This window comes from Equus quagga, chromosome 5, assembly GCF_021613505.1.
Source record: "Equus quagga isolate Etosha38 chromosome 5, UCLA_HA_Equagga_1.0, whole genome shotgun sequence".
Classification (NCBI taxonomy): domain Eukaryota; kingdom Metazoa; phylum Chordata; class Mammalia; order Perissodactyla; family Equidae; genus Equus; species Equus quagga.
The window spans coordinates 6,432,931-6,453,050 of record NC_060271.1 but is presented as its reverse complement, the minus strand read 5'-3'; the positions used below and the strand labels follow the sequence as shown (position 1 = coordinate 6,453,050).

Here is a 20,120-nt window from a genome sequence, read left to right as displayed (position 1 = left end):
AAAACTATATGCCAGCAAATGGATAACCTAGAGGAAATGGATAAATTCTTGGACTCCTACAATCTCCCAAAGCTCACTCAAGAAGAAGCAGACAATTTGAACAGACCAATCACAAGGAAACAGATTGAAACAGCCATCAAAAGCATCCCAAAGAATAAAACCCCAGGACCAGATGGCTTTCTTGGGGAATTCTACCAAACTTTCAGAGAGGATTTAATACCTATCCTTTTCAAGCTATTCCAAAAAGTTAGGGAGGATGGAACACTTCCTAACACATTCTATGAGGCCAACATCACACTGATACCAAAGCCTGACAAGGACACCACGAAAAAAGAGAACTACAGGCCAACATCGCTGATGAACATAGATGCAAAAATCATCAACAAAATTTTGGCCACCAGAATTCAGTAATTCATCAAAAGGATCATACATCATGATCAAGTGGGATTCATACCAGGGACACAGGGATGGTTCAACATCTGCAAATCAATCAACGTGATACACCACATCAAGAAACTGAGGAATAAAAACCACATGATCATCTCAATAGATGCAGAGAAAGCATCTGACAAGATCCAACAGCCATTTATGATAAAAACTCTGAACAAAATGGGCATAGAAGGGAACTACCTCAACATAATAAAGGCCATATATGACTAACCCACAGCCAACATCATACTCAATGGGCAAAAACTGAGCGCCATCCACCTGAAAACAGGAATGAGACAAGGATGCCCTCTATCACCACTCCTATTTAACATAGTACTGGAGGTCCTGGCCAGAGCAATTAGGCAAGTAAAAGAAATAAAAGGAATCCAAATAGAGAGGGAAGAAGTGAAACTCTCGCTGTTTGCAGACGACATGATCTTATATATAGTAAACCCCAAAGAATCGATTGGAAAACTTTAGGAGTAATCAACAACTACAGCAAAGTTGCAGGGTATAAAATCAATTTGCATAAATCAGTAGGATTTCTATATTCTAATAACGAACTAACAGAAAAAGAACTCAAGAACACAATATCATTCACAATTGCAACAAAAAGAATAAAATACCTCGGGGTAAATTTAACTAAGGAAGTGAAGGACCTATATAATGAAAGTTACAAGGCCTTTCTGAGAGAATTGGATGACAACATAAGGAGATGGAAAGACATTCCATGTACATTGATTGGAAGAATAAACATAGTTAAAATGTCCGTTCTACCTAAAGCAATCTACAGATTCAATGCTATCCCAGTCAGAATCCCAGTGACATTCTTTACAGAATTAGAACAAAGAATCCTCAAATTCATATGGGGCAACAAAAGACCCAGAATTGCTAAAGCAATCCTGAGAAAAAAGAACAAAACGGGAGGCATCACAATCCCTGACTTCAAAACATACTACAAAGCTACAGTAATCAAAACAGCATGGTACTGGTACAAAAACAGGTGCACAGATCAATGGAACAGAATTGAAAGCCCAGAAATAAAACCACACATCTATGGACAGCTTATCTTCAACAAAGAAGCTGAGGGCATGCAATGGAGAAAAGAAAGTCTTTTCAACAAATGGTGCTGGGAAAACTGGAAAGCCATATGTAAAAGAATGAAAATTGACCATTCTTTCTCACCATTCACCAAAATAAACTCAAAATGGATCAAAGACCTAAAGGTGAGACCTGAAACCATAAGGCTTCTAGAAGAAAATATAGGCAGTCCACTCTTTGACATCAGTGTCAAAAGGACCTTTTCGGACACCGTGTCTTCTCAGAGAAGGGAAACAATAGAAAGAATAAACAAATGGGACTTCATCAGACTAAAGAGCTTCTTCAAGGCAAATGAAAACAGGATTGAAACCAAAAAACAACCCACTAACTGGGAAAAAATATTTGCAAGTCGTATATCTGACAAAGGCTTAATATCCATAATATATAAGGAACTCTCACAACTCAACAACACAAAATCAAACAACCTGATCAAAAAATGGGCTGGAGACATGAACAGACATTTCTCCAAAGAAGATATACGGATGGCCAATAGGCACATGAAAAGATGCTCATCATCGCTGTGCATCAGGGAAATGCAAATCAAAACTACACTAAGATATCACCTTACACCCATTAGAATGACAAAAATATCTAAATCTAATAGTAACAAATGTTGGAGAGGTTGTGGAGAGAATGGAACCCTCATACACTGCTGGTGGGAATGCAAACTAGTGCAGCCACTATGGGAAACAGTATGGAGATTCTTCAAAAAATTAAAAATAGAACTACCATACGATCCAGCCATTCCACTACTGGGTATCTATCCAAAGAGCTTGAAGTCAGCAATTCCAAAAGTCCTATGCACCCCAATGTTTATTGCAGCATTATTTACAATAGCCAAGACGTGGAAGCAACCTAAGTGCCCATCAACAGATGAATGGATAAAGAAGATGTGGTATATATATACAATGGAATACTACTCAGCTGCAAAACAGAACAAAATCATTCCATTTGCAACAATATGGATGGACCTTGAGGGAATTATGTTAAGTGAAATAAGCCAGATAGAGAAGGATAATCTGTGTATGACTCCACTCATATGAGGAATTTAAAAATGTGGACAAAGAGAACAGATTAGTGGCTACCAGTGGAAAGGTGGGGTGGGGGGTGGGCACAAAGGGTGAAATGGTGCACCTACAACACGAATGACAAACATTAATGTACAACTGAAATCACACAAGATTGTAACCTATCATTAACTCAATTAAAAAAAAACAAAAAACCCACCCCCCCCAAGAAAACCAACCAAGCAAACAAACAAACAAAAACAAGACAGGCAGGGCCTTAAAGGGCTTCAGGAAGGGTTTGGAGCCTTATCATGGGCTAGAAGCTGCAGGAAGATGCCTGTGCCTGAGTGGAAAAGTTAAGGAATACAAACACCTGGACTGAAGGGTCCAGAAGGCCAGGAATGAGAGGTGCCTTGGCAACAGTTTACATGGACAGAGGACACCAAGAAACAGATGGCCCCGCACAGCACTATGTGAGCCCTAGGAGCAATTCTGGGAGAAGAGGGGGCCGTGAGACCTGACTTTATTGAGTTTATGTTTCTGCTACCTCTTAAAAAACGGGGTTTTGACTCAGAAATTCTGTTGAGTTCTAGAAATATAAATTTACATTTCTTGCAAAAAAAAAATATTTTCACACTTTGTTGGGGGGAAGGGGGTCTTTCTCCTCCTAGCGGTAGTTTTTGAGCAGCTCTAGGCCTGCGCCACTCCCTTCTTCTCTCCTCTGCAGTGTTTCAGGTGGCTCTCGTTCTCCCAAAGGCTTGCGGTGGGAGCATGAGCTATTGCCAGCTGGGATTTGGTCATTTTTCCCTTTTCTCCTTTTTCTCACAGATAATTTGAAGTTTTGGGTTCTCTGTTGTCTAGTTGTGCTGAGAGTATGGTTTTGTGCAGTTTTATTTGTTCCTCTTGTTATTTTAGATTGTTTTTAGAGGACGTGGAGAGAGACAGATTTAGGCAGCCTCCATTGTCCTCAGCTACCTGGAAATCCTGTGTCTGGTCTGTTTTTAAGCTTATATCTTTTCTCAAGTTTTACATTATTCAGAATAGTGGCCCAGTTTTCTGGTGTAAAATCTTAAGTATAAATGTACGGTTTTTTTTTTTTTAAAGATTTTATTTTTTTCCTTATTCTCCCCAAAGCCCCACAGTACATAGTTGTATATTCTTTGCTTTGGGTCCTTCTGGTTGTGGCATGTGGGACGCTGCCTCAGCGTGGCCTGATGAGCAGTGCCATGTCCGCGCCCAGGATTCGAACCAACGAAACACTGGGCCGCCTGCAGCGGAGCGCGCAAACTTAACCACTTGGCCATGGGGCCAGCCCCTAAATGTACGGTATTTTAGTTGAAATGTTATTCTTCACCCAATAGATTTTTGAGTTGTAGAATTTCATAGGATTTTGACTTGTCGTTTGAAATTGCTTTTTGTGAGTGTGCACTGGAAATGAATGCCTAAGAATGTTTGTAGTAGCTTACATCCTCCTGTAGAATCAGCAGATTTTTGTGGCTTCAAAGTTTGATTCAAAGAGATTGAAATCTAGGATACTAGGCATATCCTTTGAACAGGCAAAAATCTGAATTGGCAGTTCAGAATCAGTATCAACAAGCCCTTCATCAGTTCCCAGGCTTAAAAAATGTATAGTAAGTCCCTGGCAGAATATTTTTCAAAGGGTTGCTATTTTCTATAGATTAATTGGATCCCATCATAAGGAAAAAAGAAAAGACATCAACACATTGACTCTCTCTTATGTCAGACACTATGTCCTGTACTTTTGTATAGTTTACCTGTCTCTCTTCCTACCAATCCATGCATGAATTGCTTGTAAATCTTCTGATAAGTGACGGTAAAGCATTTGTACTTTCCGTGACAAGGAACTTGCTGCCAACTAAGGCCACTCACTCCACATTTTGGGTGATTCCGATTGTTAGAGTGCTCTTTTTCACGTTGAACTCTCTCCCTATAGTTTCCATCCGTGGTCTTGTTTCTTTCTTCTGAAACTCACAGAACAAGCCTCTTTCACGTTGTAGCCCTTCAAATATCTGGAGCCAGCCTGACATTGTCCTTAATTTGCCTTCTTCTCTTTAATTGTTTCTCACTAGACTTGTTTCATGACCCATCATCCCAGTGTAATTGCTGTACTGTGATCGCACATTAAGCTTTTCTGGTAGTCACGTCACACTGCTAAATCGTGTTGAGCTTGCAGTTGAACAGAACCTCAGAACTTTTCTCATAGTTACTGCCCTTTTTCCCAGGTTGTTTTGGGGGTCCAAGAATAGAACTGGGCATTAATGATATTCTGATCCATCCCATTAATAAACTTTGTTGAAGTCTGTTGGGATCCAACATTTAGTAGTTCCTCCCAGCTTCAGGTTTGGTAATTTTTTAATCCAGTTTTTGTGGAAATATTAACCAGAGCATGGCTGAGGTTAGCGGTTAACTCTAGAGAGTTTTCTCTAGGTTAATGCATTAATAAATGCCTTTCGTTTCCCAGTGTGTGTTCTGCAGAACATTAAGCTCATAAGATGCTTCATGACATGGGTCAGATAAATTGGGAAATGGCTTCATACTTTAACCCCTTTTTGGATAGTCATAATACACTTGCAAGAGTAAAGGCTCTGAATGTCTTGCTGTAAAGAAGTGTTTAAATTTGTTTAACCCAGTATTATCTAAACTTACTTGACAAAAGAAACCTCATTTTTTTTAGTAACATTGAAAAACCCCCGAACAACAAAAGAAAAAACAAAACTCACACTACAGTATTTCCTTATGTTATCCCAAAAGAAGTCCTGAAAAATTTAGTTAATTATCTTGCTGATATCTAAATACTATGTTTCATTTGCTTTATTAGTCAATTCAATCAAGAAAAGATACTAATCTGATGTGGCTTGTTCCTACTCAACCCATTTTGGCTGCCTCTTGATCACCACTCTTCCTGATATGAGATCACCATGTGGATTCTACTTTCTTCCCTTTTTATTTGAATTGAGATAAGCTTTGCTCACTTATATGAATGTCATTTCTGCTCTGACGATCATCCTTCTTGACAGAGAAGATAGAGAGAAAACAGTATACAAAATGGGTACGCTCCACTTAAGATTTTTGAAAATTTTTCTTCATTAATGTGCTTGCTTCTGTTTTCCTGACATTATTTTTTAAACTTTCTGTTAAGGAATTTAAAAAATATGTATTTCTTATTAGGCTATAACTCTTCTAAAGACCCTTCTGCCTTATCATAAGGAAAGAGAAGAAGATTAGGCCCTGGAGGGTGTGAGTTATAAAATTCGCTTAGTCCAGGGGCGTTGGGATGTTTGGCAGACTTCTTGAAGAATTGCTGGCAGTGCTTTCCTGCCTTATATCCTCGTGGTCCCAGGCTATATTTTCTGGTTTTTGAAATTGGACCCTAGTTATACTAGGTAGAATAGGTCAGTTCAAACTGTTTTTATATCATATGCTTATTAGTTGATTCAATTCATTAAATATACCCAAGTTTAATTATAAAGAAATATTTATGTGAGGGATCAGTTGAAGTCTTCAATACTGATATCTATGCAAGGAAAAATGTGGAAATATTTAGGACACTGAGTACCATGGCAGCATTTGTTAATAAACAGCAGAGGAGCCGACCCCATGGCCAAGTGGTTGAGTTCGTGGGCTCCGCTTCGGTGGCCCATGGTTTCGCTGGTTCGGATCCTGGGTGCGGACATGGCACTGCTTATTAGGTCATGCTGAGGCGGCATCCCACATGCCACAACTAGAAGGACCCACAACTAAAATATACAACTATGTACTGCGGGGATTTGGGGAGAAAACGCAGGAAAAAAAAGAAGATTGGCAACAGTTGTTAGCTTAGGTGCCAATCTTTAAAAAATAAAATAAACAGCAGAAAAACATTAACCCATTAAAAGATGTTTGCTTTTTCTACAGGAACAAAAGTTGAACACTTTGCAAAAATTGGATGGAAAAATCATAAGCATTCAGTTAATAACCCGTAAGTATTTCTGAGATATGACATAGTAAAAATCTGGGTTAACCTGCTGTGTAATATGCAGCTTTATACTTGGAAAGCAAATGCAAGACCTCAAAGATGTTAACTAGAATGATTAACTTTTTTCTTATAGAAGACTTGTGCCCAAGTAAACTTTTGACTACTTTTCAGTTTTAGTTTTTGGTCTGTTTATATTTAGAATACCATTTAAACTAATCACTCTTTTAAGAAAGAATGTGAATGGCTGGTGTTAAAAGATGTAATTGGTCATACATTGCAACTCCAGTTAAGTGAAATTTATTGTAATTACTTTGGTGGGCGATAACCAGTCACCGTTTTAAGCCATTCCTTTAAACTTTTCTCTGTTTGTTTTGATCAATTTGTAAAATGAATATTAGTAGCCATTTTAATTACTTTATATAAAATTGTTTTACCTTAATAATGTGTTTTAATTTTGTTAGTGTCATTAACTCTTATTCTGGTAGAATAATATGGTTATTTATATGTAAGTATAAAGTAAAATGACATCATGTGCATTATAGGTCATTAATCTTTGATTCCCTAGTGCCTAGGATGCCTGGCTCATGGCATATACTTAATGGTTGCCAAATGAAATTGGTTCACTGGGAGTTGAATCAGTGCCGCATAACTAGAATCTCTACAAAAGGAGTACCACCAGGCAATAAAAGAATAATAGCTAGCTTTATTAAATGACAATTCTGTGTCACTGTGCTAGGTACTTTTATGTACATTTTCACTTAATCTTCTCAAGGGTCCTATAAGGTAAATATTTTTATTCTTCTTTTATGGATGAGGAAAATGAAACTTACAGAAATTAGGCAACTTGCTCAGGATCATTCTAAGTAATGGCAAATAATGTTTATATTTTTCCTCCTATTAGATTATAAACTCCTTGAGGGCAAGAGCCATCTCTTATCTTTCTATTCGTAATGCTTAGCACAGAGCCTAGAACATAATAGGTGTTCAGTAAATTGTTTCTGAACTACTCAACGAATTTCACCACATTTAATAAATATAAAACCGTGACAAGAAACATTTTTTACCGTAAGTGGATCATTACCACCTATTGCTAATCCGTCATGCTACTGCTAGTTCTCCTAATTCTCCTAATTTTAAATTGATATTTGAGTTCAGGGCATACCTAGTTAACAAATAATATTTAATCCCATGCCCTAGATTTAAGGATATTTTGTGAAAGATCTAAGGGTATTGTGAAAGCTTTGGTGAATTCCTGTTGCTTATAAGATAAAATAGAAATTCCTCATATGAGATAATAGACCTGCTATAATTTGGCCCCATTCTACTTTTCCAGCCTTATTTTGTACCACTTCCCTGGCTATTCTCAATCTCTGGCCGAAGGAGATTACTTGGTTTTTCCCAAATGTACTATACAGTACTTGCTTCTGTGTTGTTACTTATGCCGTTAGCTCTCCCTGGAATGTACTTCTGCCTTTCTTTTGTTTGGTGAATATCTACTTACTCAACCCAAATATCATTGCTTCTCTTATTACCTTCTTGACACTACCTGGGCATAATTATTTTTTCTCATGAGCTTCATTACACTGTCTATATATCTCTATTATAACACATCACACTGTATGATAGTTATTTGTGTGTTTCTCCTCTGATGATGATGATCCTTGAGCAGAGATTATGTCTTATCTTTGTATATTTATCAGAGTATTGGAACATGGTATATGTTCAATAAAACTTTGCTGTTACTGAGTAGTAGAGTTAGGATGAGCAGCTTAAGCCCATAAAGATGGTCTAGAGCTGATTTCTTTGTCCGTAGAACTTGGAGAACCATTAAAAATCCTTGTGATTTCCTGAAACTAGTAAACAACTGTACCAACATAATGAGGAATTGACAGCATTGAGGTTTCCTAGCACTGAGGCTCCAAAAAACAGCTCTTTTTTCTTCTTTTTTAAAAATTTTTTTATTGAGTTAATGATAGGTTGCAATCTTGTGAAATTTCAGTTGTACATTATTGTCTGTCAGTCGTGTTGTAGGTGCACCCCTTAACCCTTTGTGCTCATCCCCCACCCCTCCTTTCCCCTGGTAGCCACTAATCTGTTCTCTTTGTCCACCTGTTTAAATTCCTCATATGAGTGCAGTCATACAGAGATTGTCCTTCTCTATCTGGCTTATTTCACTTAACATAATTCCCTCAAGGTCCATCCATGTTGTTGCAAATGGGACGATTTTGTTCTTTGTTATGGCTGAGTAGTATTCCATTGTATGTATATACCACATCTTCTTTATCCATTCGTCTGTTGATGGGCACTTAGGTTGCTTCCACGTCTTGGCTATTGTAAATAATGCTGCGATGAACCTTGGGGTGCATGGGACTTTTGGAATTGCTGACTTCCAGCTCTTTGGATAGATACCCAGTAGTGGGATGGCTGGATCGTATGATAGTTCTATTTTTAATTTTTTGAAGAATCTCCGTACTGTTTCCCATAGTGGCTGCACTAGTTTGCATTCCCACCAGCAGTGTATGAGGGTTCCTTTTTCTCCACAACCTCTCCATGATTTGTTACTATTTGTTTTAGTTATTTTTGTCATTCTAATGGGTGTAGGGTGATATCTTAGTGTAGTTTTGATTTGCATTTCCCTGATGCACAGTGATGATGAACATCTTTTCATGTGCCTATTGGCCATCCGTATATCTTCTTTGGAGAAATGTCTGTTTGTGTCTCCAGCCCGTTTTTTGATCAGGTTGTTTGATCTTTTGTTCTTGAGTTGTGTGAGTTCTTTATATATTATGGATATTAAGCCTTTGTCAGATATATGACTTGCAAATATTTTTCCCAGTTAGTGGGTTGTTTTTTTGTTTCAATCCTGTTTTCATTTGCCTTGAAGAAGCTCTTTAGTCTGATGAAGTCCCATTTGTTTATTCTTTCCATTGTTTCCCTTCTCTGAGAAGACATTGTGTCCAAAAAGATCCTTTTAATACTGATGTCAAAGAGTATACTGCCTACATTTTCTTCTAGAAGCCTTATGGTTTCAGGTCTCAGCTTTAGGTCTTTGATCCATTTTGAGTTTATTTTGGTGAATGGTGAGAAAGAATGGTCAATTTTCATTCTTTTACATATGGCTTTCCAGTTTTCCCAGCACCATTTGTTGAAAAGACTTTCTTTTCTCCATTGCATGCCCTCAGCTTCTTTGTTGAAGATAAGCTGTCCATAGATGTGTGGTTTTATTTCTGGGCTTTCAATTCTGTTCCATTGATCTGTGCTCCTGTTTTTGTACCAGTACCATGCTGTTTTGATTACTGTAGCTTTGTAGTATGTTTTGAAGTCAGGGATTGTGATGCCTCCCATTTTGTTCTTTTTTCTCAGGATTGCTTTAGAAATTTGGGGTCTTTTGTTGCCCCATATGAATTTTAGGATTCTTTGTTCTAATTCTGTAAAGAATGTCACTGGGATTCTGACTGGGATAGCATTGAATCTGTAGATTGCTTTAGGTAGAACGGACATTTTAACTATGTTTATTCTTCCAATCCATGTACATGGAATGTCTTTCCATCTCTTTATGTCGTCATCCATTTCTTTCAAAAAAGCCTTGTAATTTTTGTTGTATAAGTCTTTCACTTCCTTAGTTAAATTCACCCCAAGGTATTTTATTCTTTTTGTAGTGGATTGTGAATGGTATTGTGTTCTTGAGTTCTTTTTCTGTTAGTTCGTTATTAGAGTATAGAAATGCTACTGATTTATGTAAATTGATTTTATACCCTGCAACTTTGCTGTAGTTGCTGATTACTCCTAAAAGTTTTCCAATCGATTCTTTGGGGTTTTCTATATATAAGATCATGTCATCTGTAAACAGCGAGAGTTTCACTTCTTCCCTCTCTATTTGGATTCCTTTTATTTCTTTTACTTGCCTAATTGCTCTGGCCAAAACCTCCAGTAGTATCTTAAATAAGAGTGGTGATAGAGGGCATCCTTGTCTCATTCCTGTTTTCAGGTGGATGGTGCTCAGTTTTTGCCCATTGAGTATGATGTTGGCTGTGGGTTAGTCATATATGGCCTTTATTATGTTGAGGTAGTTCCCTTCTATGCCCATTTTGTTCAGAGTTTTTATCATAAATGGCTGTTGGATCTTGTCAGATGCTTTCTCTGCATCTATTGAGATGATCCTGTGGTTTTTATTCCTCAGTTTGTGATGTGGTGTATCACGTTGATTGATTTGCAGATGTTGAACCATCCCTGTGTCCCTGGTATGAATCCCACTTGATCATGATGTATGATCCTTTTGATGAATTGCTGTATTTGGGTTGCCAAAATTTTGTTGAGAATTTTTGCATCTATGTTCATCAGTGATAGTGGCCTGTAGTTCTCTTTTTTCGTGGTGTCCTTGTCAGGCTTTGGTATCAGTGTGATGTTGGCCTCATAGAATGTGTTAGGAAGTGTTCCATCCTCCCTAACTTTTTGGAATAGCTTGAAAAGGATAGGTATTAAATCCTCTCTGAAAGTTTGGTAGAATTCCCCAAGAAAGCCATCTGGTCCTGGGGTTTTATTCTTTGGGATGCTTTTGATGGCTGTTTCAATCTGTTTCCTTGTGATTGGTCTGTTCAAATTGTCTGCTTCTTCTTGAGTGAGCTTTGGGAGATTGTAGGAGTCCAAGAATTTATCCATTTCCTCTAGGTTATCCATTTGCTGGCATATAGTTTTTTGTAGTATTCTCTTATAATCTGCTGTATTTCTGTGGAGTCTGTTGTTATTTCTCCTCTTTCATTTCTGATTTTGTTTATTTGAGCTTTCTCCCTTTTTTTCTTTGTAAGTCTGGCTAGGGGTTTGTCAATTTTATTTATCTTCTCAAAGAACCAGCTCTTTGTTTCATTGATCCTTTCTACCACCTTTTTCGTTTCAATAGCATTTATTTCTGCTCTGATTTTTATTATTTCTCTCCTTCTGCTGACTTTGGGCTTTGTTTGTTCTTCTTTCTCTAGTTCAGTTAGGTGTAGTTTAAGATTGCTTATTTGGGATTTTTCTTGTTTGTTAAGATATGCCTGTATTGCGATGAATTTTCCTCTTAATACAGCTTTTGCTGTATCCCATATGAGTTGGTATGGCATGTTATCATTTTCATTAGTTTCCAGGTATTTTTTGATTTCTTCTTTAATTTCTTCAATGATCCATTGCTTGTTCAATAGCATATTGTTTAGTCTCCACATCCTTGTGCCTTTCTCAGCTTTTTTTTTTTCTTTTCTTTTTTTGTTAAGTCTTCTTAATTGACATGTTGTACGTGAAGGTGATAGGAACAAGCAATGTCTGTTTCTTGGGTGTTTTGTTTTTCAATCTTTTTGAGGAAGATTAGCCCTGTGCTAACATCTGCTGCCAATCTTCCTCTTTTTGCTGAGGAAGAGTGGCCCTGAGCTAACATCCATGCCCATCTTCCTCTACTTTATATGTGGGACGCCTGTGACAGCATGGCTTTTGCCAAACGGTGCCATGTCTGCACCCGGGATCCGAACCGGCGAACCCTGGGCTGTCCGCTGAGAAGCGGAACGTGCACACTTAACCACTGCGCCACCGGGCCGGCCCCTCAGCTTTTTTCTTGTAATTAATTTCTAGCTTTATAGCATTATGGTCAGAGAAGATGCTTTTTATTATTTCAATTTTTTTAAATTTATAGAGGCTTGCCTTGTTTCCCAACATATGGTCTATCCCTGAGAATGTTCCATGAGCGCTTGGGAAGAATGTGTATTCTGCTGTTTTTGGATGGAGTGTTCTATATATGTCTATTAAGTCCAACTGTTTTAGCTTTTCGTTTAGCTCCACTTTTTCCTTGTTGATTTTCTGTCTGGATGATCTGTCCCTTGATGTGAGTGGGGTGTTGAGGTCCCCCACTATTATTGTGTTATTTTTGATATCTTCTTTTAGGTCTGTTAATAGTTGCTTTATGAACTTTGGTGCTCCTGTGTTGGGTGCATAGATATTTATAAGTGTTATTTCTTCTTGATGAAGCGTCCCTTTGATCATTATATATTGGCCCTCTATGTCTCTCTTTACCTGCCTTATCTTGAAGTCTGTTTTGTCTGATATAAGTATTGTGACACCTGCTTTCTTTTGTTTGCTATTAGCTTGGAGTATTGTCTTCTACCCCTTCACTCTGAGCCTGTGTTTGTCCTTGGAGCTGAAGTGTGTTTCCTGGAGGCAACAAATTGTTGGATCTTGTTCTTTAATCCATTTTGGCACTCGGTGTCTTTTTATTGGAGAGTTCAATCCGTTTACGTTGAGGGTGAGGATTGATGCATGAGGGCTTAATGCTGTCATTCTGTTGCTCGTTTTCCAGTTTTCCTTTGTTTCCTTTGTTTCTCGTCCTGCGTGTTTTAGCCTACCCATTGACTTCTGTAATTTCTTATGCTGGGTTTCTTAGATTTTTTCCTTATTTATGTCTTGTGTCTCTGCTCTGTTTTTTAGTTTAGTGGCTACCCTGAAGTTTGTATTCAGAATCTTGTGTATAACATGGTCGATTTTCTGGTGGTCTCTTACTTACTTAGCCTAGACTGATTCAGTCCCTTTCCTCCTCCCCTCCTAAATTATTATTTTCATCTCTTATTCCAACTTGTGTTGTGATTTGTGGTTAGAGTGATAAGATTGTCTTTGCTTTGGTGATTTCCTTCCCTTTATCCTAATGCTATAGTTGAATATTTGCTATCCTATTCCGATTCTATGTATTTCTCTCCCTACTGTGTGTTTTGCAACCCCTTTCTCCCGTTTTTTCTTTTTTCACGAAAGGCTTGAGGATTTCTTGCAGTGGAGGTCTTGTGGCTATGAAATCCCTTAGTTTTTGTTTGTCTGGAAAAGATTTAATTTCTTCCTCATATCTGAAGGATATTTTTGCTGGATAGAGTATTCTTGGCTGCAGATTTTTATACTTTAAAGTTTTGAATATGTCCCTCCAATCTCTTCTAGCTTGTAAGGTTTCTGTAGAGAAATCCGCTGAAAGTCTGATGGGGTTCCTTTGTAGGTTATTTTCTTCTGCCTTGCTGTCCTGAGTATTCTTTCTTTGTCATTCATTTTTGCCATTTTTACTAGTAGATGCTTTGCAGTAGGTCTTTTTACATTGACAAATCTAGGAGATCTGAAAGCTTCCTCCACACACATTTCTCTCTCAATCCCTAGATTTGGGAAGTTCTCTTCTATTACTTCATTGAGTACACTTTCTGCTCCATTTTCCTTTTCCGCGCCCTCAGGAATTCCGATTATTCTTAAGTTGCGTTTTCTCATTGAATCAGCTATTTCTCAGAGATTTTCTTCGGTTTTTTAAATTCTTATTTCTCTTTCTTCCTCTGTCTGGAGCCATTCAGCCTGTGTATCTTTGATTATGCTAATTTGCTACTCTATGGTGTCTACACAGGCATTCAGGGAATGTGTATTCTGTTTTATATGATCCATTGTATTTTTCATCTCTAGTATTTCTGATTGATTCTTCTTTATAGTTTCAATCTCTTTTGTGAAGTAACTCCAGAACTCGTTGACTTGAATCTGTATATTTCCCTTTACCTCATTGAGTATTTTGATGCTAGCTATTTTCAACTCATTTTCCCTTAGTTTACCTATTTCCAAGTCCTCAGGACATACTTCTGTGTTTTTGTTGTTTTCCTTGTGGTCTGGAGCTTTTATAAATTGCTAGATGGTAGATGAGCGGTTTTTGCGCATGATGCTATTATTTGTTTGCAGTTACAGCCTGTCGCCACTAGATGGGGGTCAAGAGCTGCACGGTCTGAGCCCTCCACCTTCAGCCATGATGGCGGTGCGCAGCACGGGTTGGGCGAGGAGGGACACTTTCTCTTGCACGCCCACCTGGATTTGGGTCAGCTCTTGCTCTCTCGTCTCCCGGGGCCCTGGCTTCATGGGGTCCCCCATGCGAAAGCTTTCCCCCATTAGAGGGTTTCCACTGCACAGGTCTGTGGGAGTCCTGGACGATCCCCTGACGCACGGCCCCTTCCCCGCTCCTTCCCTCACCCGCGGTAGCGATCCCAGTCTCTAGGGGAGGAAGCGAATTTCTCTCTCACCCCATTCCAGCTCCTCCAAGGGTGGCTCCCGCCTCTCTGCCCTCTGTCATTTGGCTGCTGTGGGTCTTTGACGATGTCTCTTATTAGGATTTTTTTTTTTGGTTGGAAAGCAGTTGCTCTTTTTGGTTGTAATTTGGAAGAGAGAGAGATTCCCGCATGAGCTCACGCTACCATGTTGCTAATGTCACTCTTGTTTCTGTTTTTTGAGGAAGATTAGATGTGTGCTAACATCGGCCACCAGTGCTCCTCTTTTTGCTGAGGAACAGTGACCCTGAGTTAACATCTGTGCCCATCTTCCTCTATTTTATATGTGTGACACCTGCCACAGCATGGCTTGATAAACGGCATGTGGGTCCCTGCCCAGGATCCAAACCTGTGAATCCCAGGTCACCAAAGCAGAGCGCGCAGATTTAACTGCTAAGCCACTGGGCCTGCCACCAAAGAGCAGCTCTTGACTTTCCCCAAAGTATTGAAGCTTCCAAGTTTTTCTCTTACTTAACTCCATACCTAACCAGGCATTCATTTATCCACTCATTAAACATTCTTCTAAAGATATTGCGTTCTTTCAATAAATATGTATTCAGTAGCCTATTATGTGCAAGACACTGCTTTAGCTGCTAGTGATACAGCAGTGAATAAGACAGATAAGTTTCTTGCCCCTATGTATCTTCCATTATATATTATTAGTTCTCAATTATGTTGAGTGGGCAAATGTTATTTCTGGATGTCAGCTTCATCACTTAAAACTTTTTGAAACAGCCAAGAATAGCCTTCTAAGTTGGCTCATAGATTTTAGATGCTAACTTCTTGCACTACGTTTTGCTTGTTTAGTGAAGAAAGAGAATTATGTGTTTGCTGACCAGTCATTAGAGAGACCCTGTTACATATTTCTAAGAAGGTGGAATTAAGAAACTATTCTCAACTGTATCCCCACAAATTATAAGAATTCAAAGTAGTGAGAATCTGTGATAAGTAGTATAGGATTAGGGGTAGCTCATGCCACTTGAGCCTTCAGACCTGTATCTATAACTTTCTTCTAGTTGTTTCCACTTAGATATCCCACCAGATGCCTCAGAGTCAACATGTCTATACAGAATTTATCATTTCCCCTGAACCTTGTTTTTCCTTCAGCATTCTCCATCTTGTGAATGACATCAACATATACCTAATTATCCAAGATAGGAAGCTCGAAGTCCTTCTTGACTCTGCCTTCTTCCTCAGTGTCCCATAGAGTTGTGAACAAGTTGGGGATGAACAGAATCCTAGTGATTGTATCTCCTTACTATCTTTTGAATTCATCCCTTCTCTGCATCTTTCACTTCCAATTCACTACTTTAGGCTCTTGTCATTTCTTGCCTTAATTATTGCCCTAATCTCTTAGTTGGTTTATTTGCTTTTGGTAATGCTTTTTTATCATCCCTTTTCCATACCACAGCCTTCTTCCTGAAATACAAATCTGATCATGCCACTCTCCAGCTTACTATCCTTTTGTGGTTCCTGTTTGTTTTCAGTATAAAATGTAAACACCATATACTTGCCTTTCATGATCTGATCCTTATTCATTTCTCCTGCTCCATTTTCTTCACCTTGCCTCCATATTCCCTCCCAAACTTCATGCCCTAGCTTAAATGAACTATTTCACTTCAAGAGGCTTTGCATATGCTGATCCTTTTGCCAGAATTATCTATCTCCTACTTACTCTTATTTGCGTAACCTCAGAGAGGAAGCTCCCTCTGGTATCTGGGTTTGATGTGTGCTCCCATGACACCCTGTATAACATTTCTATCATGGCATTTACCATATTGTATTAGAATGGTGTATTTGTTTGCCATGGATTCAGACAAAATTCCTTGAAGAATTCCTTGAAGACTGGGTCCATGTCCCCAGTGCCTAGCACAGGATCTGGCACAAATAAAGTGTGTTTTGAAACTTGGTGATGGTCAAAGTTAACTTTAGAAGCAAAGGTGCAGACGCTAGTGTGCAGATATAAGTTACGTGGGCTTTATTTCCAAACATTTGAATTGCTTACTAATTTCCACACCACTTGAAGTTTCCTTCTAGACACTCCCTTGTGGTGTCTATTGTTAGTTGCTATTTTCTCCAGAGCAATTTCTGAAACCATCTGATTATATTGTTAGAGGAGCCAAAGGGGCATAAAAATAAGTCTCTTCTTTGCATTGGTCAGCAAGGAAATGTCTTTTGAAGAATATAGATAATTTATTGCAGGTTTTGTACATTTATTTAAGAACTCCATTAGCCTTCATTAAATGTAGTTGCATAATATCCTCACCACAAAAGTTGCCTAAATTGCAATTCATTTAATTTTGCTTTTAAGGAACTAGTATTTTATAATTTTCCAGGGGGAAAAAGAGAGATTCTAGTTTAACCTCCAACTAGTCTGACACCAACTGGATGTTCAGAAATTCAATTCTGGCACTATCCACCTGGAGTTAATGCAGATCCCCAAATTAAGGACTTAGTCCTCCACAAGGCTGCTCTCACTTCCGATGCTAGCTGCAAGTAGGCTCCCCAGGTCACCTGCACTTCTGACCAACTGGCTATAAATTCAAAAGTTCCCATGACTCTTTCCAGTTTGATAATTCATTAGAATGACTCACAGAACTCAGGAACGGCTATATTTATGATTACAGTGTTATTATAAAGGATAACAATTGAGGAACAGCCAAATGAAGAGGACATAGGGCGAGGTCTGGGAGGGTTCCTAATGCAGAGCTTCCATGCCCTTTCCCCATGGAGTCAGAGCACATCACCCTCCTGGCATATGGAGGTGCTCACCAGCCAGGAAGCTGCACCAAGCTTCAGTGTCCACAGTTTTTACTGGGGTTTCGTCATGCAGGAATACTCAATTAGGTCATTGGCCACATGACTGAACTCAGTCTTCAGCCCCCCTCTTCTCCCGAGGGGTCAGACTGGCTCAAAAGTCCCAACCCTGTATTCATGTGGTTGGTCTTTCTGGTGACCAGCCCCCTACCTCTTCTCCCTTACCCCCCCCCCCCCCCCCCCCCAACACACACACACACACACACACAACAAAGGGCCCATCGTGAGTCACCTTGTTAGCATAACAAAGACACTTCTGTCACTCAGGAAATTCCAAGGGTTTTAGAAGCTCCATGCCAGGAACCTAGGACAAAGATCAGACAAATTTTTTATTATACAACATATGGTATTTTGGAGTTAGGATTTTAAAAAAAATTCAATTCAAATGACTTATTTATTAAAGATTGAAACTGTTCATAAAAGTCTTTTGGTTGTGAAAAAAATTTACATATTATTCTCCCTTTAACTTCTTGACCAGAACATCTTCAACAAAAATTGTAACTGCTACCTCACATTCTGTAACTACTTATTTTGTATTTAGGTATTCCCAGTTCCAAGAGGAATACAGTTTAGACGATGTGATGACATCTCGAAAAGTTTTTGATTTTTTGACGATCTTACAGTGTTGGTAAGAAAAACACATTTTAATATCTACTAGAGAGAAGTAGCTGCTCCCTCTCCCTGACCCTCTTTGGGTAACTGTAGGCTCTGTATCTGGGTATATCTGTATCTGTATCTGCTTTTATAGAACTTCTACCAGTGTAGTCTGCACTCTGGATGAATACTCTATTTCCTATTCCTGCTTAGAGACAGACTGTCTCTAATTTCTCTAGAAAAGTATATTATATTTCCTTCTCTCATGACTTCTACCTATTTTGTTTTAATTGTGTTTATTCATTTAAATGTGGCTTAGGAGGCCAGTGGAGTCCAAAGGTTTTTTCCTTAAGCGTTTTGTTTTCTCTGCTGTGTACTTCTACTGTAGGAAATTTTACTCATAGTAGCTAAGAGTAAATGTACAAGAAGAAAAAAATTATAGCTCTAATAATGATGATAGTTGCATCTTGAAAATTGCTTGACAATATCTGTCTCCTAGAAAACTGAGTTAGTACTGCATAGCCCCTGCCTGTGCCTAGTGATCACCTGGCTGTGCCCTGGAGATGCTGGCTGGGATGCAGTTGAATAAGTAGGGTCAACTTTTATCTGTTGCAATATGAGGGTCTTCCCATTAATAAAGTCCAGCTGAACTCATGGAAGGCTTCTTGTGTTTACCACCTTCCGTCACAGCTTGCCCTAAGGAAAAGATCTATTTTGAGGAGATCTCAAGAGTCTTAACCAAACCACGGACTTTCTGATATCTCCTGTTCCATCCTTTCTCAGCTTCCAAAAGGATGCCAAGACTGATTATTTGGGAGATAGCAAAGTTGGAGCCAGTTTAGGCCTATAGCAGAGTCTTTATTGTACTGGATAGAATAACCTTGTGGGCTCTTCAGAAGTCACTAGAAGATGTTTTATGCATCTGCCTTTATGCAGAGGCAAATGTGGGATTCGTTGTAATAAGGACTTTTTTGGAGAGACTCCTAAAGACCGAGCAGTGACTGACAGTGCTTAAGTTCTTGATAGAAGGTCAGTCCTCAGGTGGGAAGCATGTATAATTTTTAACTGTAGATATCACAGAGAAGACAGTCCAATGACCAGCAAGCATACTCAGCCTTTCTTCCCACATAGAAAGAACTCCTCGTCTGAAGTCCTTGGATTGAGGTGGACCCGGTGTAAATGATTCTTTTTCCCTCCTCTTAGTCCCTCTTCCAACGGTGCTGCAGCGGCAGTTTTGGCTAGTGAAGCGTTTGTGCAGAAGTACGGCCTGCAATCCAAAGCTGTGGAAATTCTGGCGCAAGAGATGGTGACTGATTTGCCAAGCTCATTTGAAGAAAAAAGCATTATTAAAATGGTGTGTCTGAGTTTCTGTTTTATTAATCAGTTGAGGGATTTCTGTTTAAAAATTTCAAGATGACATATTGTCATCAGCTCTGGAAGTTATTTGCTTTAAAAATATTGGTCTAGAAAATTTAATGTTGTAACCCCTCCTTAAGAATCTGTTAAGAGAAAATAACTGATGGGAATATAATGCTTCTTAGCCTAGAGCCATGCGTGCACTTTTAACTAACTAGACATGCTATTTTTAAAAAATTATTTTGAATTAACCAAATAAGCCCAGAACCTCAGTCTTACAGAGTTAAGGGAAAAACAAGGATGTTGTCAGAGAACTTTCTTGACCCGTAGCACTTTAAAAATCTTGATTGAAGATTGAGTACAAAATGGAGGAAGTAAAAAATATGAGAATTCAGACTTAGAGTTAGTTGAATATTTGAAGATAACATGCATATATATAAAAATATGTATATATATATATACACACATATATAAACAAGCATATGGTAAATTACAGTTTACAAAATGATTTTACAACGATGCTTTGAATTTGAAAATGCCCCTATAACGTGCCCAAGATCACAAAGCGAGGGTGTGGTAGAGGTGGAACTTATACTCAGGTTTTCTGATTATAGTACATTTTGCATTACACCACAGTTTTATTCTTCGGAGAAAAGTTGAGTTTGCGTGTTATTATCTGAGACCAAAGGGGTATTAAGAACATGGATTTTGGAAAAATGGTTTGACTCCTATATGGTCTTCTAAAAGAAGATCTATTTTCATGTAGAAATT

General features: G+C 38.6%; 1 protein-coding gene across 2 annotated transcripts in view; it reads left to right on the top strand.

The window, feature by feature from the left end:
• Positions 1 to 20,120, top strand: part of SCP2 (sterol carrier protein 2) — a 161,478-nt gene that overhangs the window by 84,863 nt on the left and 56,495 nt on the right. For both annotated transcript variants that reach the window (XM_046660148.1, XM_046660150.1), the window contains exons 7-9: positions 6,453 to 6,516; positions 17,941 to 18,027; positions 19,197 to 19,347. In XM_046660148.1, coding sequence (XP_046516104.1) covers positions 6,453 to 6,516; positions 17,941 to 18,027; positions 19,197 to 19,347 — 302 coding nt within the window. The remainder of the gene's footprint in view (positions 1 to 6,452; positions 6,517 to 17,940; positions 18,028 to 19,196; positions 19,348 to 20,120) is intronic.